General features: G+C 37.8%; 1 protein-coding gene across 7 annotated transcripts in view; it reads left to right on the forward strand.

Annotated features, from left to right (window-relative positions):
* NCAPG2 (non-SMC condensin II complex subunit G2) overlaps window positions 1–17,921 on the forward strand; it is an 87,432-nt gene that overhangs the window by 14,344 nt on the left and 55,167 nt on the right. For all 7 annotated transcript variants that reach the window (XM_017519361.2, XM_017519373.2, XM_037735316.1 and 4 more), the window contains 9 exons: window positions 1,310–1,498; window positions 1,853–1,967; window positions 4,086–4,240; window positions 4,861–4,995; window positions 7,401–7,495; window positions 8,595–8,664; window positions 11,809–11,895; window positions 14,330–14,425; window positions 15,033–15,158. In XM_017519361.2, the coding sequence (XP_017374850.1) occupies window positions 1,310–1,498; window positions 1,853–1,967; window positions 4,086–4,240; window positions 4,861–4,995; window positions 7,401–7,495; window positions 8,595–8,664; window positions 11,809–11,895; window positions 14,330–14,425; window positions 15,033–15,158 (1,068 nt within the window). The remainder of the gene's footprint in view (window positions 1–1,309; window positions 1,499–1,852; window positions 1,968–4,085; window positions 4,241–4,860; window positions 4,996–7,400; window positions 7,496–8,594; window positions 8,665–11,808; window positions 11,896–14,329; window positions 14,426–15,032; window positions 15,159–17,921) is intronic.

The raw sequence follows: 17,921 nt of genomic DNA on the forward strand, positions 1-17,921 counted from the left end.
AAAAGAGCTAGATGAAAGATGGAGGAGTGCTAAGAGGAGAAAACAAACACCAGGGCAGGTGAGGAGCTAGGAGAGCAGGAAGAGAGGGAGAGGGAGGGATGGAGGGCTTATGAGATATCTTTACTCTAGTTTCCCCATCTTACTGTTTTTTATGACTCTGATAGATTTGAAGAGTACGAGTGGCTGTTTTGTGGCATAGCCTTCGTTTTGCACCTGTTGAGGATCTTATTAAATTTTAGTGTGCATTTTGTCAGGAACTGCTTAACAGTGTTAGGTCCTCGGTGCTTTCAAGACAGGAAGTACATGGCGTGGTCTGTCCATCCCAGTATGGGTAGGTGTCCGCCAGGTCTCTTCTGGGAGCCTTCCTCTGTGGGAAAGTGGTGACATTGTAATGTCCTGCTGCTCACCAGGCTTCTGCCCACTTGTTTTAGCATCTTCTGGTAATTCTTGCCAGAGTCCATAATTATTGTGATGGCTATAAAACTGGGATTTTCTAACCCCGTATTGCATCTATAGTTATTCACTGACATTCTAGAGCATGCAGGTGCTGTTAATTAATGGTTTGATATTTATTATCAGTATGTCCCCCTTGATTTTTTTCTTTTTAGAGACAGGCTTCTGCTATGTTGCCCAGGCTAGAGTGCAATGGTACAATCACAGCTCACTGCAGCCCTTTCTCCCAGAGTACCTGGCTTGGCCTCGTTGATTCTTATTTTATTCAATTGATTATAATTCATCACTGTCACTGTTTGGTGCTCACATTATCCCAAATTTGGCTACAGGGAGTCCCTTTAACTGTATTCTATGCCCTTTTGATGAGGGCCCCTATTCACACCATCAAAGAGGAGGCGAGGTCATCTCAGTAAGAGGAAATGGGTTTAGAGGGTTTTCCGGGGGGATCTGAAATCATCTTGTTGGCTAGTGGGAGAGAATGATATTGAGGGATGAGTAGGAGGTGGTGTCAAGGGCCCACATGGGGCTGAAATCCATGGCCACAGTATTATTATTGCCATTGTTACTGAACTTTAGCCTGCTTTTGTAATCTAATTCTGAGTTTGGAGATGGTGGACATTTGGGTCCCATTTAGGGGAGGTTTTGCTGAGTGGGTGAAATTTTAAACTCCAAAGATTAGGATACAAGAAAAGAATAGGTGGAGAATCCCCCTGCTTCTTCCCTTTTAGGAATGGGTTTTGAATACTGCAACCAACTCTTGAACTTGTAATGAAGTTTAAACTTTTAATGACATTATGAAAAGGATATAATTAATTTTTTTGTATTTGAAATGTGACACTTGCTATTTATGTTACAGAAAGAGGCCTCTGATCCTTTCAGCCTAAATGAATTACTGGATGAATTATCAAGGAAACAGAAAGAAGAATTATGGCAAAGACTGAAGGATTTATTGACAGATGTGTTGTTAGAAAGCCCGGTGGATGGGTGGCAGGAAGTGGAAGCCCAGGGTGAAGATAACATGGAAACAGAACATGGCTCAAAAATGGTAGTATTTGTTTTTCAAAAATGAGCAACACTTTTTCTCTTTTTTTGTTAAAAAATAACTGTTTATTGTGTATCTTTGAATTTTACATTAAAACAAATTTTGAAGTTAGAAGTTAAGAATTTTAGTTCAGTCTGTTTGTTATAGTCTTGTTCACTTTGCAACCCTACTCTTATTAATTTAATACTAAATATTGCTATTCTTTTAGGATGATTGACTAGTATTCAACTTTAATTCTTTTAGAATAAGCTAGAATTGTGACTTGATTTTTAGGAAATTTGTAACTGAAATTTCTTCTAAAAACTGATTTTAAGTTGATGATTTTAATTCACTTGTGCTTTGACTTCTCATTTATAGAGAAAAAGCATAGAAATAATATATGCAATTACATCTGTGATTCTTGCTTCTGTATTTGTAATAAATGAAAATGAGAACTACGAAGCCTTACTGGAATGTGTTATTATATTAAATGGTGAGTTGGCTTTGTTATAAATTGTATATTTAAAAGTGGGTGTTGGAATGATGCTTTGTGAAAGGAACCCAGTTGTTTTCATGAGCATTGTTGAATTCAGTAGCAGGAGTGATATAAAGGTATAGCTTTGCAGTCAAGTTCTTTTTCTTCTGTTAGAATAGGAACATACTTACTGAAGGGCTGTCCTGAATACTTATTTATTTAATATTCATTTTTTTTTTTAGAGACAGAATCTCGCTCTGTTGTCCAAGCTGGAGTGCAGTGGCATGATCCCAGCTCACTGTAGCCTTAACCTTCTGGGCTCTAGTGATACTCTCACCTCAGCCTCCTAAGTAGCTGGGACCATAGGCACATACTGGTTTTTTTTTTGTTTTTGTTAGAGACGGGATCTCACTCTGTTGCTCAGGCTGGTGTCAAACTCCTGAGTTCAAATGATCCTCCTACCTTGCCCAGGCAAAGTGCTGGGATTACAGGCATGAGCCATCATGTCTGGCCTAATTAGTTTACTTTAAGCTCCATTCAGATGTTACAGATGGTGAGATGGGCAGTACTCAGTAACTAACTGCTATTGTTTACAGGTTTTCCAGGGAAGTCTTTCACTTACTGGACCAATGATCAAAAACTTGTTTAGAGGAAAATACCTGATTATGTGATTACCACTGCTAGATAGTGTCAACTTAACCAAGAATTTGTGACATTGAATTTTTTCTTTAAATATGTTGTGAACATGATCTGAGGAGTAATCGTTGACTCCTAGGGGAGTTTTACTATACTGAAATTTAAATGATGGTACTTTTCAAATTTTCACAAAACTGTAAAACTACTTATTAATTTAGGAGGTACATTAGTCTAAGTTAATGAAAATATTTGATTATGAAATATATAAAATTATATTTACAAAAGATGTAAAAATATCTTTTTTTTTTTTTTTTTTTTTGAGACGGAGTTTCGCCCTTGTTGCCCAGGCTGGAGTGCAATGGCGCGATCTCGGCTCACTGCAACCTCCGCCTCCTGGGTTCAGGCAATTCTCCTGCCTCAGCCTCCTGAGTAGCTGGGATTACAGGCATGCACCACCATGCCCAGCTGATTTTTTGTATTTTTAGTAGAGACGGGGTTTCACCATGTTGACCAGGATGGTCTCGATCTCTTGACCTCGTGATCCACCCACCTCGGCCTCCCAAAGTGCTGGGATTACAGGCGTGAGCCACCGCGCCCGGCCCATAAAAATATCTTAATGATATTTAAGAAAAATTTTCACATACTCTCATCCCTCGCTGTACAAGTGTAATTAATTTCATGTGACAAATTTTCTCATCAACCTTCTCATTCTTAGCATCACTTGGATTTATGTATCTGTTTCATAGTACATTGTTTTATTCTGAATTCTTAAGTTGGAATACAGTGTCTTATTAAAGAGTCACCGCCAATCAGGATGAAAATAGCTACTAAATGGTTTGTGAATTTTACTATCAGTTTATTTGTACAGTCTGCAAATAACTGGTGAAGTGTTTAGTGCTAACACTGTAGTTGCTATCAACTTCCCAGTTAATTCAGGAATGTTATATTCGTGTAATGGCATTCAGATACCTACAGATTATGAGCATTAGTATTATTAATTACTGAGCTTTTCTGTTAATAAAAGCACTGTAGTTTTTGTATTCATTATGGTAATGGCTTTTACTGTTTTTCACCTCTGAACCAAAATTTGAGCCAGCACATTGAGGGATCGTAGTGGATTATTGCTCAGTAGACCTGTCGTGGCTCTGGTGTTAACCGGGTTACCATTGGTGTTGACACTGAGGCTTGGTTAGCCTCAGCATCTGCCTTTATAAAGTTGGAGATTTGGACAATATGATCTCTCTGAGGCTTTCGGTTCCAAAAATCTTTTTTCTATTACGCCTGTTGAGTCTCTTTTTATAATAATTGTCAGTTTTTTAGTTAACATTATTTGCATTTTATAATTAATGTATATAAATCTTTGGCAAATTAAACATAAACTAGTATTATTTGCTTGGCGAAGCTTTAATTAATATATAAAGTCATAATACTCTAAACTGTTGAATCTGAAGTAATAAGAATTTGCCCTACTAATTGGAAAATTACTGTGCTGTGTTTTAGGTATTTTATATGCATTACCTGAGTCTGAACGAAAACTACAGAGTTCTATTCAGGATTTGTGTGTTACCTGGTGGGAGAAAGGCCTGCCTGCTAAGGAAGACACAGGAAAGACAGCCTTTGTCATGTTATTGAGGAGGAGTCTGGAGACTAAGACAGTATGCTCGCTTTCTTTCTTTTTTTTTTTAGAGACAGGGTCTCTCTCCATTACTCAAGCTGGAGTGCAGTTGATATGATCATAGCTCACTACAGCCTCAAACTCCTGAGCTCTAGCAGTCCATCTGCCTCAGCCTCTGGAGTAGCTGGGACTGCGGAAGTACACCACCTACCTAAGACTTTATTTTAAAATGTCTTTCTAACATTCTAAACCTGTGCTACTCAATGTAGTAGCCACTAGCCACAGAAGGCTATTTAAATTTCAAGTTAAAAATAATTACAAATTCAGTTTCTCAGTTGCACTAGTCACATTTTAGTAGCTCTTCAGTGAAGTGCAGCTAATGTCTACTGCACTGGACAGTTCAGATGTATAATATCTTCATCACTGAGGAAGTTCTTGAACTTGCTGGATTTTTGATTTTTTTTCCTATGTTTTAAAGAAAATGTTCTGCAGAGCTACAAGTGGTATTAGCAAATTTTAAAATCTGTTTTTATTTGTCATTTTCTAATCTTTGATGAATCGACTAGAATTACAATTATTTATGATATAAAATATACTTGATTTGAAATATGACTTTACTGTTCATTAAAAAAAGCATAACATTTTTTGTACCATTCCTAGGGTGCAGACATATGTCGGCTTTGGCGTATCCATCAAGCTTTATATTGCTTTGATTATGATTTGGAGGAAAGTAGAGAAATTAAAGATATGTTACTTGAGTGCTTCATAAATGTTAATTATATCAAGAAAGAAGAGGTAAATAGGTGTTTCTTTTTTGGTCTGTTTGTGAGCTACTTCTTAATAGATGTTTCTACTGTGTTCACATGGTTCCTGTTTGTACCACACTTGGTGTTGCCATGAAAGTCAGCTTAGCTACTAGGAGCTATTATATTTATTGCACATCATTTTTATTGCACGGCAGTACTAGAGCAAACATTTTACAAGTCTTTGCTTATTTCATCATTAAATTGGATGGTAACAGGTGGTTGTGTGAATCCTCAGGGAGCCATAATTGCATTTTAAATTAAGAATGATTAAAAAGGTTGTGAAAGCACTTGTCTATGAATGAGATCTGGCTTTCTGCCCTAATTCCACTTTAATTGGCATATATTCAAAACTGTCATCCCATAATAACCTCCATTTCTTTATTCTGCCCATCCTGTAAATCCAGAGAGGCTTCTGGCCTGATGCTGCACTACCTGTCCCAGGGTCAACTCCCATACGTGGCTACTGAGCACCTGAAATGGGGCCCATCTGAATTGAGATTAGCCATAAGTATAAAATACACATGGATTTGAAGAAAGAAATGAATATAAAATGGTTTATTAACAATTTTTGTTTTATACTTAATAAAGTAGGCAATATTTTAGATATATTGCTTTACATAAAATATATTATTAAAATTAATCTTCTTTACTTTTGTTAACATGACTACTAGAGAATTAAGAATTGTAGAGAGGTTCACATAGCTCTTTTGTGAGGGACCTTCTGCAGTTGTTTACTGAGTTTTGGCTATATGCCCAGGCAGGGGTCAGTGGAGACTAGAGCAAGCCTTTGCTTTTGGGTGCTCGTGGTGCAGCAGGTACATACCTGAGTCGGAAGGAGGAAGTCACCCCTCCTCCCTGAAGGAGGCGGAGAAGGTCTTCAGAGGAAGAGGAGGACCAGCTCTGAGGTACAGAATAAATTTCCTCCAGGTCTCACAGCTGCTTAGTGGCAGAGACAGAACTGGACCCCGGCGAATCGTCTGTAGTCCGCTAGACAAAGGGCCACATGATTGGGACTGAGACCTTCAGCTCCTGGGGTCCTTGTTTGTTCTTGGTCAGGCCTTTCAGCCTCAGTGTTTTCTTCTGTAAAATAGGAGCAAGTTACTCCTTCACACGATTGCTGTGAGAAACGGATGAGGTGATAGGTATCAAACCACAGCCCAGGTGCTGATGGTTAAGAGCCCTTGGGGAGGGCTGCCCTGTGCTATCGTTTTTACAAAGATGCTGGACACAGCCTGTGCCCCACACGTCTCCAGGATTGTCCCGAAATATGATGGATTCAAACAATAAACTATTTTATGTTGACTTACACATAAGCAGTTGACGAATCATATATGTTATGTATGTGTTATGTATGTGTGCAGGTATATAACATATGCATAAATGTATGTATGTGTTACAACCCCTACTGTCTTTAAAAAATTGATGTGCTCTTTTGAATTTAAGATATCTAAACTTAGTTTCCTAATCAATCATTAATTTGGTCAGGTCAGTTTCCAGTCATTCTGGGTAAACCATAAACATCTTGTCCTGTACTGACAGATTACTTCCAGTGAATATTATTGTGTGGTTTTTTTTTTTGTTTTTTTTTTTTAACTTGCCTGTTGTTTACCCTGGATTTGAATCAAAATGTATTGCATTTCTGTAGGATTCCAGTTCTGTGCAGTGGTGTGCTGGTAAGAGATAAAGGTGCTATTCACTGAGAGAATTCTTGATAGATGTAGTTTATGAACTCTATAGAGTGTAAATATTCGTTCTTTTTAGGTTCAGATATATAATCTAGTAGCATGCATGTAATGTATGCTACTACAAATATGTTATGTACTACATTATGTACTACATGCATAATACATCACAAATTATATTACTACATACATAAGTACATCATAAATACCTGATGTATTTATGACTTGAAGACTGTATATTTGGAAATTCTAGCTTGGCAAACACTTAGCCTTTTAACTATATGAGTCCTCAGTTTTCTCATTTATACCTGAGAAGGTGAAACAAACCGAGATATTCAACTCCATTCTCACCCACCTATGCTAGACTTAAAGCTTTCTTTCATTTGCGATTATGCAGCCATCCACACAGGGCCAGAATGAGATGTTTATGGATCCATGGTTACTGTCTCTAGTCTCCCTCTCTACACCCGTGGTCCTTGAGGACAAAGGTGCTCAGTGTAGTGGCTGCTTGGCCCTGGGGGAGGAGGCTTGTATGGCCCCCAGCTATGCAGGCCTCATAAACAGTTTAACTTGTGCATGTGCTTTCAATTACAATTACATGTGCCTTCTTTTTAGCAATAGCAATGTTTCGCTTACTAGATGTTCAAATAATTGTTATTTGGAACTTTTTATTTGGTGGCAATTTAAACATATCCCTTTTTTTTATTTGTAGGGAAGAAGATTCCTTAGTTCTCTCTTCAACTGGAATATAAACTTTATCAAAATGATCCATGGGACCGTTAAAAACCAGTTACAGGGATTACAAAAGTAAGTATTAAAGATAATTAAGATTTTGTGCTGTCTTCTTCTGGTTTTGAAAGATTCCATTTGCTCTGACTTTTTAAAGTTATAGTAATAGATTGGAAGCTTTAGAAATATGTTATTTATTATGTACTATTGTATCATTGGGTAAATTTTTCCTTCTATAGGAAATCGTTCTTTTCCAGTGGTGACCACTGAAATTAAGGTTTTAATTTGTGGTAGTTCTTTAAATAGTTAAAATAGTGTCCAGTTGAACCTTAGCCTTGCTCATAATAAAGCCATGTCCATGGTACTTTGAATGCAATGTGTGCTTTTTGGTTGAACATGGCCTGTCCTGTGTGGCTTCTTGGAAGAGCTTGTGGACCCTGCAGGAGCAGCAGGGAATGTTGCAGTCCTGACTCTGTCACTCCATACATGACAGAGATGTCAGGTGGATGCTTGCTATTTGCCAGGCACAAGGCAAAGTACTTCATTTGCTCTAATGCTGAGTACTTAGTCTGCATTTTAAAATTTAATCCTCACAACTCTCTTTTGAGGTAGGCTTTGGTTACTAAATTTCCCAGTGTCAGGCAACTGTGTAAATACCAAGTTGGGATTTGATTCTGGATCTCTGATTACAGTGCTCCTTTTGTATACTAGGTTGCTTTTTTATATTTCCTTATCTTCACAATATTTGAATTGAACTAATAGATTTCTAAAGTTGTGATTCTTAAGTTGGTACTGGTATTTTAGGGCTTCTTGAACCTGAGGAATTGATAGCATGAAAAGTCCAAAATGACTCCAAGTCGACAATTTGTTTATATTTAAATATTTTTGACTTTAGAATTGGACTTACACACTCATAGTTTCACAGAAAATAATAAAGTTCTGGGTAAGCCTTGACTGAGAAGAAGGAAATAGTTTGTCATGTCGGTTTTCCTTCCCAAAACCGTTTCCATTTTATACTTTTTGTGCAGGTAGATAACCTATTTCTATAGTTAATTTGCAAAGCACTGGTTTAATCTGAGTTTCTTCTTCGCTATGGTTAGAGAGTAGCGGAAATGGTGCATGTTGAAAGTATAATTCTTTAAATTTACGTTAAAATTATTTTGATCTTTTTAAATAGGTCTTTGATGGTATACATTGCAGAAATTTATTTCAGAGCTTGGAAAAAGGCTTCAGGGAAAATACTGGAGGTATTTTGATTTTATTAAATGTTAACACTTATTTTTATTATAATTTAGTTACTAAATAAGCAGTCAAAGAAGGGTTAAGATCTGTGTTTATGCACTCTGTCAAAATAAAGCCAAATAATGAAAATCTATTTGATGGGAAGTCCAGTCGCTTGCTAAGATCTGTGGTTTGTGGGTGGTAGGACTGTGCCCTATCAGCTGGGAGGGAGCTCTGACCCTGATCTTTCCAACCACTTGTGGTCACTGGGCATTTGGGATGTGACTAGTCCAAATCGAGATGTGTTGTAAGAAACATACCAGATTTCAAAGACTTGATATGGAAAAAGAAGAAATATGAAGTATCTCAGTACTTTTTAAAAATATTGAGTAGCCGGGCGCGGTGGCTCAAGCCTGTAATCCTAGCACTTTGGGAGGCCGAGGCGGGTGGATCACGAGGTCAAGAGATCAAGACCATCCTGGTCAACATGGTGAAACCCCGTCTCTACTAAAAATACAAAAAATTAGCTGGGCATGGTAGCACATGCCTGTAATCCCAGCTACTCAGGAGGCTGAGGCAGGAGAATTGCCTGAACCCAGGAGGCGGAGGTTGCGGTGAGCCGAGATCATGCCATTGCACTCCAGCCTGGGTAACAAGAGCGAAACTCCGTCTCAAAAAAAAAAAAAAAAAAATTGAGTAGATGTTGAAATGATAGTGGTTTGAATGTATTAGGCTAAATGTAGTTGACCCTTTGTATCTGTGGGTTTCGTATCCATGGATTCAACCAACCAAGGACAAAAAATATTTGGGAAAAAAAAATATAGCTGTACTTAACATGTACAACCTTTTTTTTTCTTGTCATCACTCCCGAAACATATAATGTCACAACTATTTACATAACACTGACATTGTATTAAGTGTTATAAGTAATCTAGAGATGATTTAAAGTGTGCAGGAGATGTGCATAGGTTATATGCTGGCACTACTCCACTTAATAGGAGGAATTGAGCATCTGCAGATTCTGGCATCCAAGGGAGGTCCTAGAACAGATCCCCTATGGATACCAAGGGATGACTGTGTAATATTAAAATAATTTTTCCTGTTTCTTTTGTCTGTTTTTAATGCAGCCACTAGAACATTTAAAATTGCATCTGTGGCTTGCATTCAATTTCTATTGGATAGTGCTGTTGAGGAAATTCAGGTCACCTCTTTTAGTTACATTATTTTTGAGAATTTGAAGATATTTTCTTTGACTATGGGTAATTCTGGTGACTACATAGTATTTATGTTATGAAGATAGGGCTGTGTAATCCACAAACCCAACTCAACATCCAGACACCCTTTTGGACAAAAAAAACTGTCTTTGTTTTTCATTATATTTTTCTTATGCTAGGTTTTCAATCATTTTTCTTTTTCTCTGAGAATAAAATTTTTACACTAAGTCAGAAAGGAGCCTGTCACAACCCTGTGTTCTATCTTGACTTTTCATTCCTCTTTGGAGAGCAGGCCCTGCACTGATGGGCAGAGGGAGGCACTTGCAGGGTGGACAGAGGCTGCCCCACGTCTGGAGTTTACTTCTGTCCTCTCTACTCCTCTGCACAACTTACACTTGATTTATATTGCCAAGGTTTATCACTGACTTCTAGAAAATAAAAAAGAGGCCAGTCACGGTGGCTTATACATCTAATCCCAGCACTTTGGGAGGCCGAGGCAGGTGGATCATCTGAGATCAAGAGTTTGAGACCAGCCTGGCCAACAACGAGATCCTGTCTCTACAAAAAATAAACAAAATAAAAACTATTTGACTAAATGTATACAAAAGTTATACCAACAACATGTATTTCTCAGTCTCCCTTCCTTTCTGCTCTCCCTCTCTTTAAGATTTTCGGGCAAATTCCAGACCTGACATTTCATTTCTGTATACTACTTTATTCATGTCTCAAAAATGTGGTTATAGAATGCTATCGTAAGACCTAAAACTGACAGTAAATCCTTGGTATTTTTAAAAATAGCCAAGCCACATTAAAATTTTTCCAATGATCTCAAAGTGTTTCCTTAGAGTTTTTTGAATTAGGATTCAACAGGTTGCCCCATGACAGTTGCTTGTTATACCATTAAAATCGCTTATTCTAGAGCCTGCCTCCTTCCTTTTCTTTTTTTTTTTTAAACCTATGCATTGGCATGTGAGGAAACTGGACCAATTGTCCTGTAGAATGTAGCATTCTGGTAGTTAGCTCTAAAGGTTTGGATTCAACTTTTATGGCACAACGAATTTTCCAGGTAGTGCTGTGTATCTCATCTTGCAAGTCAGACAATGTGTGGTTGTCCCACATTAAGTGATGCTAAGTGACTTCAGGTGAAATAAATATTTTCAAATATAATGGAGAAGAGGAACTTGAGCATCTGCAGAATCTGGTTTGTATTATAATGTATTAACCCTAGGAGGGTTTCCTCAGGTCCTTCCCTAAAGCCGTAGAAATCCCGCACATGTGTGAGGGCAGGCATAGAGCACAGGTGCAAACCATGGGGTCCACTGGGGTTTTTTGCTGCTCTTAGAGGCTAGGCCTTTCCCCAGTTGCTGCACTCTGAGTACCATTAGTGCATGGGGCCAATGAGGGGCTTCCTATACCTTCCTTGCTTAGCCCTTCTCAATGTGGCCCTGAAAGATCTTTTTTTTGTTTTTTAGATGGTCAATATACCACCTCAGAACATGCCACTTTAGAAAGATCTTATTTACAGCTTCCACTGTAGAGGTAGTTCTGTTTTAATTCTGTGGAGGCTATTGGAACAAATCCCATCTTCTGAAGGTTGTCCAGGTCAGTGACGAGTCAGAAGAGGGGGCTTCACACTCAGCATGCACTCACTCTCTGAAATCTGTCTGATTTGAACTAGCCTTGAGTGGTAGGTGGAAGCTTACCTTGCCATTTGGCACAGAGCTGACATTTCATCAAATAAAAAGAAGCTAAGCATTCTTGGTGTATGAAAACCAGAGGAATTCTAAGAAGCATGGACTTGCAATAAGAAAGCTTGGACAAAAGGATCCAGGTTTTTTCCTCATGAAATGTAAGATGGACAGATCAGACTCTTTGTACTTGAATGCTGCACTGCTTGTCAGGTCGTCAGTAGGACTCACACACACCAAGTGCTTTGCATTGTATTTGTTATTTCAGACAATTGAAAATGATTGCATCCAGGACTTCATGTTCCACGGGATACACCTTCCAAGGAGGTCTCCAGTGCACTCCAAAGTGCGGGAGGTAAGATTGTGAACAGATTGTTTTTGAAATAATGTTTCCCTCTTTTGTTTTTGGATAATTGTTTTGGTTAAATTTTAAAATTAAGTTAAGCTTTTACAGACATCAGTTGGGATTTCTCAGAACCTTGATATTTGATGTCTGGCAGTTTTATTCCTGCCACCAAAGTTTTAATGAGGAAAGCAAAGGTGTATTGTTGTTGAGATGGTCAGTATTGTATTTGAATGACCTTAAATTTTCAGTTTCTAATGGCCGCTATCATTTTTTTCCAAAGATCTTAGAGTATTTGAAATTGCACTTATTATTTTACATATTAAAGTCCAATTTTGCTGTTCTGCAAACCAAATGAATAAATGTTTTGATTATTTCTCTTGATATTTTGTAAAGGTAATCTCAGAATTAAGATATGAACTTTACCTTTATATTAATAATTATAAATTGATTGACTAGATAAGATTCTGTCATCAGTGTCATTACTACACTGATAGGTGTGTGATGGATCATAAGGATCCTGGCAGGAGGAATGGGAAAATCTGGTCTGCTGTGTTTGGTTAAATTAAGTAGTTGCTGTTGATCAGTGTTCTAACCCATGAGATGCCTTGTTTGCTTGCTGTTAGTTTTGGCAATCATATAAGAAAGCAAGTGAATGAAGACTACCCATTTCTTTGTTTTGTTGTATAGTGAAACTACTGCTATTTATAGAATGTAAATATGCTACTTAATTTTGAATGTATAAGAAAATGTTTCTTTGCATTATTAATGATTTAAGTTACACAAAGATACCGAACCCAGAGATTTATCTAGACCGAGTTTTCCAGAGGATTTAAAAATTGTGATTGCATATATTTAGGATAAGTATATTCAATGAACTTCCTGTCCTACCCCCACTACCCTATCCCCAGTCTCAGTGTGGCTTTATTTAGTTGTAGTCAGTTTGGGTTATTGCACATACATGATTTGGTGTTTCAGATTTTATTTAGTAGAAAGAGTTGCATCATATTAAACTATATATGTTTATGTAAACTATATGTATTTATGTTTATTTAAACTATATGTGTAGTTTATATGTAAATGATGTATGTTTCAAAATGTTATTTTCTGCCATGGTAGTCTGAGTAGTTAAGATATCATAAATATAGATATCACTATTTGGTAAATCTATGGAAAAATGCACAAAGAGAATTTAAAGGGAGAATATTAGATTTCATGCAAATGAATTGTGTTACTCAACTCCAAGTAATTGTTTTTATCACTGCTTATTACACATTATAGTTTCTTCCTCAAATTGTTTTTATTTGATAAATAATAAATTTATCTGATAAGTCATTTTATTGATATTAAAAGATGGTGCTTCAGACATTCGAAATAATATCTCCATATTGTTAATGAAAATGTTTTAGAATTAGATTGTTATAATGGTAGCAAAGCTCTAAATATACTGAAAGCCACTGAATTGTATACTTTAAATGAGTGGATTTTATGGCATGTGAATTAATTCTTAAGCTGTTTAGAAAATCTTTCTATGAAGCAAGTATACTGTTGATATCAATACTTAATAGTATTATACACAAAAAGCAAACTATTGACTAATTTCACTTAGCACCATCAATAAAAACTCCAAAATAATAATCAGAAAAAAATAATCCCCATACTGTAGTTCTTCTACGGTAAAGTTGATACAAGCTCACTTAAAGTATAGGCTATTGTTTTACAGCTTGTTTAATTTTGCAAAAATTTCGTTTCTCACTAATTAAGTTTAGCCCCAAAAGGTGTGAATAGGTAAGTAAGGCAAAATTGATTGTTGTTAGGGACATGAGTCTACGAAGAATTTTGGGAAGATTCTGACTGAAAAAAAATTGGGTAGGAAAAGAAGAATGAAAGCTACAAGAATGATCATTTTCTGATTTTTCGTAAGTTTTGGGAGGAACCTGATACATAAATTAATCTTGTATAGTGAGGGGTCACTAAGCATGATACCTCCTTGTTACAAAGTCGTGGAACAGTTACCAGGTGTTGGTAATAAAGAGGGTTAGTTAGTCCTTTGGTACGAGCATGAGCTCTAAGAACCGCTCAGGATTCTCCTTTACGTGCTCCCCTTTTGCATTTTATCCTGGAGGTCAGAGGTTTAAACGAGTCTTTTTCTGAGGTTATGTGGCTGTTGGCAGAATAGCAGAAACTGGAACCCACACCCTTTTATTGCCCGAGCCCGTTAATCTTTTTATTTCAGCTGTAGATTTCTTTCTTGTGATTGACTGCATTTAGTACTGTACTATGTCCGTTGAAGTTACTCCTGCTGAAGAATTGTCATGACATGTGGGTGCCAGCCAGAGCCTACTTGTGGTGGAGAGAACAATTCTCCCTGTTGCTCTTTTCAAATGCTTTTGTTGTTGTTGTTGTTATTAATGCCTTCCTTTTCCTTTTTCTTTTTGGTCATAAGGTTCTGAGTTACTTTCACCATCAAAAGAAAGTTCGGCAGGGAGTGGAAGAGATGCTTTATAGATTATATAAACCGATTCTTTGGAGAGGACTAAAGGTATAAATTTTAAGTAGTTTATCTGTGTTTAGAATGTGCTGCTTGTGCTTTTGAATTTAGTAAACTCTAATTCAAAATTGTAGTAAAATAGTAAAAATAAGACTGGAGTCTGAATGCTTTGTGAAATTTTTGAACAAATGTTTTTTTCTCTTATTAAAAGCACTTTTTGGTTCCATTTAACTGGAAATCTGGCTTGGTTTAGTGCTAACTACACAGTTATTTTGAAGCATCCATGTTTGGGGAAGGAGGTTAGAGACATGCCATAAAGCATACCAGCAGAGGCTGTGGGTGGTCTATAGTGCTGGCCTGGGCTGTCCAGCTCCTGGACATCTAGCAAGCACACATGGCTTTCAATGCATTTGTGAGGTATGGGGTGACCACTTCTTAGTGACATGAAGTGGGCTTTGAAGTGAGGAGGCTTGATCTTTTCTTAGTATCTATTGACATTGAATTGAGCCAAATTTGGTCAATTTAAATATTAATATTGTCTGTAATTTGAAAATAAATCTGTATCAAGGTAATTAAAGTATTGCTTTGGGAACATTGTACTCAAGTCTGTGTGTGTTAACTGTTTGGGATTTTGAAATACTCTTCTTTATTATTATAGGCCAGAAACTCTGAAGTTCGATCAAATGCTGCATTGTTGTTTGTTGAAGCATTTCCTATTAGGGATCCAAGTTTTCACGCTGTTGAAATGGATAGTGAAATTCAGAAGCAGTTTGAAGAGCTCTATGTACGTACTTCAGGTGGTCAATCTTCTTACAGATATCAGCTTTGTCCAGCCTATGGCACGTACTGCCTGTGTGTCCCCACCTCCCTGGTAACAGCCGGAGCTCTGCTCCCACACGGTATGCTTTCTAAACCTGGAGTATTCTTCAGAGAGATGCCAGTTCTCCCTGAGGCCTTCTGCAGCAGTGTGGACCCATGGTGTCTTTTTCTACTTTTGAAACATTTAATTATTTATTACTGTGTGTGGTTTTAGACATTTTATGCATGTGTTTATTGTTTCCCCAGTGGAGAGATGGTGTCATATAGTGGGTAAAGCACATGCTCTGGTGTCAGCCATGTCCGCCACCTGCTCTCTGGGGTCAGATTTTACCACTCTCACTTAATAGGTGTGTAGTTTTGGGCAAGTCACTTAACTTCTCTGTGTCTTTCTCTGTAAGTGGAATCGGGATATTGCCTATCATAAAGGTGTTGAGTGGCATAATGACCAAACAGTGGTTATATTTCAGGGCAAGCTTGCAAATAATGACTGTGGCAGTTGGTTTTTCAGATGAGGTGTTAGGATGTTAAGATGTGGCATTTCTTTCTTTTTTTTTTTTTTTTTTTTTGAGACGGAGTGTCACTCATGTTACCCAGGCTGGAGTGCAATGGCACGATCTCGGCTCACCGCAACCTCCGCCTTCCGGGTTCAGGCAATTCTCCTGCCTCAGCCTCCTGAGTAGCTGGGATTACAGGCACGCACCACCATGCCCAGCTAATTTTTTGTATTTTTAGTAGAGACAGGGTTTCACCATGTTGACCAGGATGGTCTCGATCTCTTGACCTCGTGATCCACCCGCCTCAGCCTCCCAAAGTGCTGGGATTACAGGCTTGAGCCACCGCGCCCGGCCTGTGGCATTTATTTCTAAGGGGTATTATGAATTCTTTTCATCTGCTTAGTCTGTATTTCCTAAAACAGGGTAAGCAGTGCATATTATTTACTGTGCTAAGTAGTAACGTTTTAGGAAGCAGTGACAGCAAAATGCTATTGTAATGCTGTTGCCTGTGCTTCTGAAATGCTCCCTTTTTTTAATTTTCTAACTTAACAGAAAACCTGACATGTAGAAAGTTGAAATAATAGTATATTAGGCCCGCACGGTGGCTCACACCTGTAATCCCAATGCAGTGGGAGGACTATTTGAGGCCAGGAGTTCGAAACCAGCCTGGGCAACATAGTAAGACCTCATCTCCACAAAAAGTTAAAAAACAAAACAAAACAGCCTGGTGTGGTGGTGCACGCCTGTGGTCCCAGCTACTTGGGAGGCTTCAGCCCAGGAGGTCAAGGCTACAATGAGCCATGATTACATAACTGCACCCCAGCCTGGGTGACAGAGTGAGATCCTATCTCAAAAAAAAAGTGTAATAAATATCTGTATACTTCTTTATGCACACACACACACACACATGAGGTTGTTAGTATTTTGCTGTGTACATTATGTATATTTATCTACAATTCCTTTTTTTTTTTTTTAAGTTTCCTTACTTTAAATTTTTATTTTATTATTATTTTTTAGAGCCAAAGTTGTGCTCTGTCTCCCAGGCTGGAGGCCAGTGACATGATCATTACTTACTGTGGCCTCAAATAGGATGATCACCTGAACCAAGGAGGTCAAGGCTACAGTGAACCATGATTATACCACTGCACTCCAGCCTGGGCAATAGAGCGAGACCCTGTCTCTTATTTCAAAAAAATAGAAAAACTGTGGACAACAAAATTTTAATTTCATGTAATGTTCACATGTCATAAAATGATAGTTTGTTCATTTTTTCCTATCATTAAGAAATGTGAACCATTCTTAGCAATGTAGGCTGTGTAGGAGCAGGTACCGGCTGGGTCTGGCCTGCAGCATTGTTCGCCAAAGCTGGCTGAGAGCTCCTGTGCCTGGTGCTGCGTCTCTTAAGGCTTTAACTTGACCTTTACATGGATATTAGGCTCTTTCACGAGGAGACTAAGGAGGTGATCTGATAAATAAGTGGTTATTTCCTGTGTCTTCCGTGTACCCTAACTGTTCTCTCATGCTGTGTGCTCTATTGGTATTCCTTAAACCTGAATAATATGGAGAACCTTTTTTTAAGAAAATAAAAAAGGGTCTAGGTGCAGTGGCTCACGCCTGTAACCCCAATACTTTGAGAGGCTGAGCCAGAGGATTGTTTGAGCAATCCTGGGCAACATGGCAAAACCGCGTCTCTACCAATAAAAATAAAAGTAATAGCCAGGCACTGTGGCGTATGCATGTAGTCCTACCTACTGGGAGGCTGAGGTGGGAGGATCGCTTGAGGCTGGAAGGTCAATGCTGTAGTGAGCTAAGATTGTGCCGCTGCACTTCAGCCTGGGTGACAGAGCAAGACCCTGTTTGAAAAAAGAAGAGGACTCAATGTTTGTAAATAAAGAGATGTGACAGAAACAGCATTGAAAATCATGTGCTATCATTTTGAGTGATTATCTGGTGACGGTGTAATTGCAAACAGATGTGGGCACTGAGCCCGGAGAGGATGTGGTTGTAAGGTGATTGTCCAGAATATCTTTTTATTATTTTTAAAGATTATTATTGAAAGTAATTCATAGAAAACAAATACATAAATACTTCTGAATCCCAAGGACAAGCCCTGAGATTCCTAAAGTTCTTTTCTATTTTTTGTTTTATTTTTGTCATCTTTTTTTCTTGCTGTTTGTTTTTCTTAAATGACTGATCATCTTTTCCTTTTTTTTTTTTTTTTTTTTTTTTTTTTT

Source organism: Cebus imitator, unplaced genomic scaffold (assembly GCF_001604975.1).
Source record: "Cebus imitator isolate Cc_AM_T3 unplaced genomic scaffold, Cebus_imitator-1.0 Scaffold20, whole genome shotgun sequence".
Lineage (NCBI taxonomy): Eukaryota > Metazoa > Chordata > Mammalia > Primates > Cebidae > Cebus > Cebus imitator.